General features: G+C 61.5%; 1 protein-coding gene across 2 annotated transcripts in view; it reads right to left on the minus strand.

Moving 5' to 3' along the window:
- The window catches only part of CARS1 (cysteinyl-tRNA synthetase 1), a 44741-nt gene extending 42548 nt beyond the window's left edge, over positions 1 to 2193 (minus strand). For both annotated transcript variants that reach the window (XM_023724393.1, XM_023724394.1), the window contains exon 1: positions 1945 to 2193. In XM_023724393.1, the coding sequence (XP_023580161.1) occupies positions 1945 to 2073 (129 nt within the window). In that variant the 5' untranslated portion in view covers positions 2074 to 2193. The remainder of the gene's footprint in view (positions 1 to 1944) is intronic.
- Positions 2194 to 3310: the final 1117 nt, after the last annotated feature.

Here is a 3310-nt window from a genome sequence, read left to right on the forward strand (position 1 = left end):
CTCTACAACCTCATCACCAGGGCCTCCCGTCACAGGACCCTCACCCTGCCTGACCTCTATAACCTCAACACCAGGGCTGCCCATCACAGGACCCTCACCCTGCCTGACCTCTATAACCTCATCACCAGGGCTGCGCATCAAGACCCTCACCCTGCCTGACCTCTATAACCTCATCACCAGGGCCACGCATCAGGACCCTCACCCTGCCTGACCTCTACAACCTCATCACCAGGGCCTCCCGTCAGGACCCTCACCCTGCCTGACCTCTATAACCTCATCACCAGGGCCTCCCGTCAGGACCCTCACCCTGCCTGACCTCTATAACCTCATCACCAGGGCCACGCATCAGGACCCTCACCCTGCCTGACCTCTATAACCTCATCACCAGGGCCATGCATCAGGACCCTCACCCTGCCTGACCTCCATAGCCTGGAAATTCCAATCGGCGTTCCGCACGCTTTGTGCAGACTTCCAAAAACAGCGTCCTCCTGCTGTGCCACTGTTACTTCCGCTTCCATCTCCACAACCACGTGCTCATCCATTCAGCAGGGTTACACATGAGTCCTGCTCCACGCCAGGTGCTGTACTGGCATATGGGGCGCCGGAGAGACGGGCCCTGACCTAACGGGGTTCTGTCTACACAACACAGCACCCCCACACCAGCTACAGGAGCCACGCCGCATGACGGGGCCTAGAAAGGACGGGGAGAGCCCCGCAAGGGTGGCTGCACCCACAGCAGACGCAGGGACTGTGGAAGCTGGGGTGCCTGGGAATATTGGAAGGGCCGGTCCCCCCAGGACAGAGCCACATCAGACCACCTGCAGCCCTGGCGGGGGCGGGTGCTGATGCCGCATGGCCCGCCGGGGGAGGAGACGGTGACTTAGACAGGATCCGCAGGAGGGACGAGGATGGTGGTTCCTGAGGACCCGACATCAGCAGGTCTGAAGCTGACTGAATGGCCCGACACCCTGGAGCCTCCAGGGCACTGTGCTGAGTGAGCGGGCAGGACAGCTCTGTGGGGGCCCTACAGTAATGGTCTTCCTCCTGGTGGGGGTGTGTGTGCTACAGAATTACCCAGAGACCAAGCATAGCCCCCACCCTAGGAGATTCCAGTGCCCCCTCCCCTTCTCCTCCACAGTAAATGCGGACCTATTCAGATCTGACCGTGGGCGCAGGCTTTGTGGAACATTCCAACCCCCACCCCACCCTGGCAGGAGTCTGGAGAAGTCCCCAGAAGGGTGCTGGCCAGTGGCGACCACCAGGATCAGCCCACAGGCAGCCCCGCGCAAAGCCCCAGGAGGAGGAGCTGGGAGGAGGGAAGGCAGCTCACACAGGTGACAAGCCCTGAGGCTTTCCAGAAGAACCCCCTAATAACTGGAGCCACGCCCACCCAAGAAGGCCTGCATCAAAGGCAGGAGGCACAGGGTGCGACCGATCACGCCTCGGCAGGGAGAAACGGCTTACTTTTCACTAACCGAAGCCAAGCCAGTGGAGGCCGGTTCGGGCCTCAAGAATTCCAGTGCTGAGGACACGCGCTGAACTCTTACCTAAGAAGACAGAGAAGGAAGCCGACAGGAAGCCCAGCAAGGGGCCGGCCGAGAATCGTGAGCCTAAGCCCTGGCCTGGACACCAGGAGGCCTGTGAGCGGTGGCCGTCCTGCGCCACGCTGGGTGGCTTGGCCACACCGAGGAGAACAATGAAGATGGAGCGCTCCCGTCCCTGTGAACTGAACGACCTCACAGGGAATGGTTTTATCAGTAACCTGGGGTCAGCCCCTCCAGGCCACAGGCTCCTTGGAGGCGGGAGGCGGGCAGGCTCCTCCCAGCGACCTGCGGCCCACTGCATCCTACAGCACTCTGCACGGGCAGCGACAAGGAGCCCTGGCTCCCGGGGACCACCAGCACACAGGCTTTAAGGATGGGCGACCCCACTGTGGCTACTCACTTGCTTGGAGCCCGCAGGGCTGGCCTGGGCTGTGGGGGCCGCTGAGGACCGCCTCAACGTGCCTGAACCAGCGCACCACATGGAAGAGCCGCAGGTCGGTGGGAGGCGCCGAGAACTGCCTGAACGCATCCACGTCCGCCTGGGACAGCGCGTGCCCCTGAACGTAGCTGCGCGTGCTGAGGTGCTCGTTGAGGGCTTCCAGCCGCACGGCCTCGTCACCTATGCTCAGGATCCACCTGTAGTCGGGAGCTGTGGAGACAGAGACGGGGCACAGGCATCAGGCAGCCCACACAGGAGGCAGGGGTGATGCCAGGAGCGAAGACAGAGATGGGGGGACACAGGCGTCCGGTGGCCCAGAGAGGAGGAAGGGGTGATGCTGGGAGCAGAGAAACGGGGGGACACAGGCATCAGGCGGCCCAGAGGAGGCAGGGGTGATGCTGGGAGCAGAGACAGAGATGGGGGGACACAGGTGTCAGGTGGCCCACAGAGGAGGCGGGGTGATGCACTGGGTGTGAAAACATGCGAGGTCCTTGGGGACAGACAAAACACAAGCAAATGGCAGCACCCCTCTTTGGGTGTTGCGAGGGCTGTGCTCACTGGGTTTAGAGGACCAGGCGCCACCTGCAAAACCCCAGCAAGTAGGGGGACGCAAGCAGATCCAGCCCCCACCGCAGCGAGGGTGGTGAGCCGGGCCACATGGGCCGCTGGCCACGGAAGGGGCCTGGCCTCCAGAGCCCAGGAGCAGGGGCCTTGTCTGTGCAGTTACCTTGTTTCAATTTCCTGAGGGACCGTGGAAAAAAGAGGTGCACCTGTTCCTTCCCACACGAGCGCCCTCCTGGCCCCGGGCCCTCTCACTCAGCAACATGCGGCTGCCCTTCCCAGGGACCAGGCCGTCCTCTCCTCTCCCCCGCCCTCCAGGTACCTAGGTCTCTTCTCCCCCAGCTCTGCTCCCCTGCGAGGTGCGGGCACAGGAAAACCACCCTGAACAAACCCACAAAATCCCTGACATCCAACAGCGGACGACTGTGTGTGTGTGTGTGTGCGTGTGTGTGTGCGTGTGTGTGTATGTGTGTAACTCCATGGACACACACACCTCTCCCACTCCAAGGAATGACCACGTGTACGTGTGTGTGTGTGTGTGTGTGTGTAACTACATGGACACACACAGCTCTCCCACTCCAAGGAGTGACGTGTGTGTGTGTGTGTGTGTGTATAACTGCATGGACACACATAGCTCTCCCACTCCAAGGAGTGACATGTGTCTGTGTGTGTGTGCGTGTAACTACACAGATGCACACACCTCTCCCACTCCAAGGAATGACCACGTGTACGTGTGTGTGTGTGTGTGTGTGTGTGTGTAACTGCA

This window comes from Trichechus manatus, unplaced genomic scaffold (genome assembly GCF_000243295.1).
Source record: "Trichechus manatus latirostris isolate Lorelei unplaced genomic scaffold, TriManLat1.0 scaffold00244, whole genome shotgun sequence".
Lineage (NCBI taxonomy): Eukaryota > Metazoa > Chordata > Mammalia > Sirenia > Trichechidae > Trichechus > Trichechus manatus.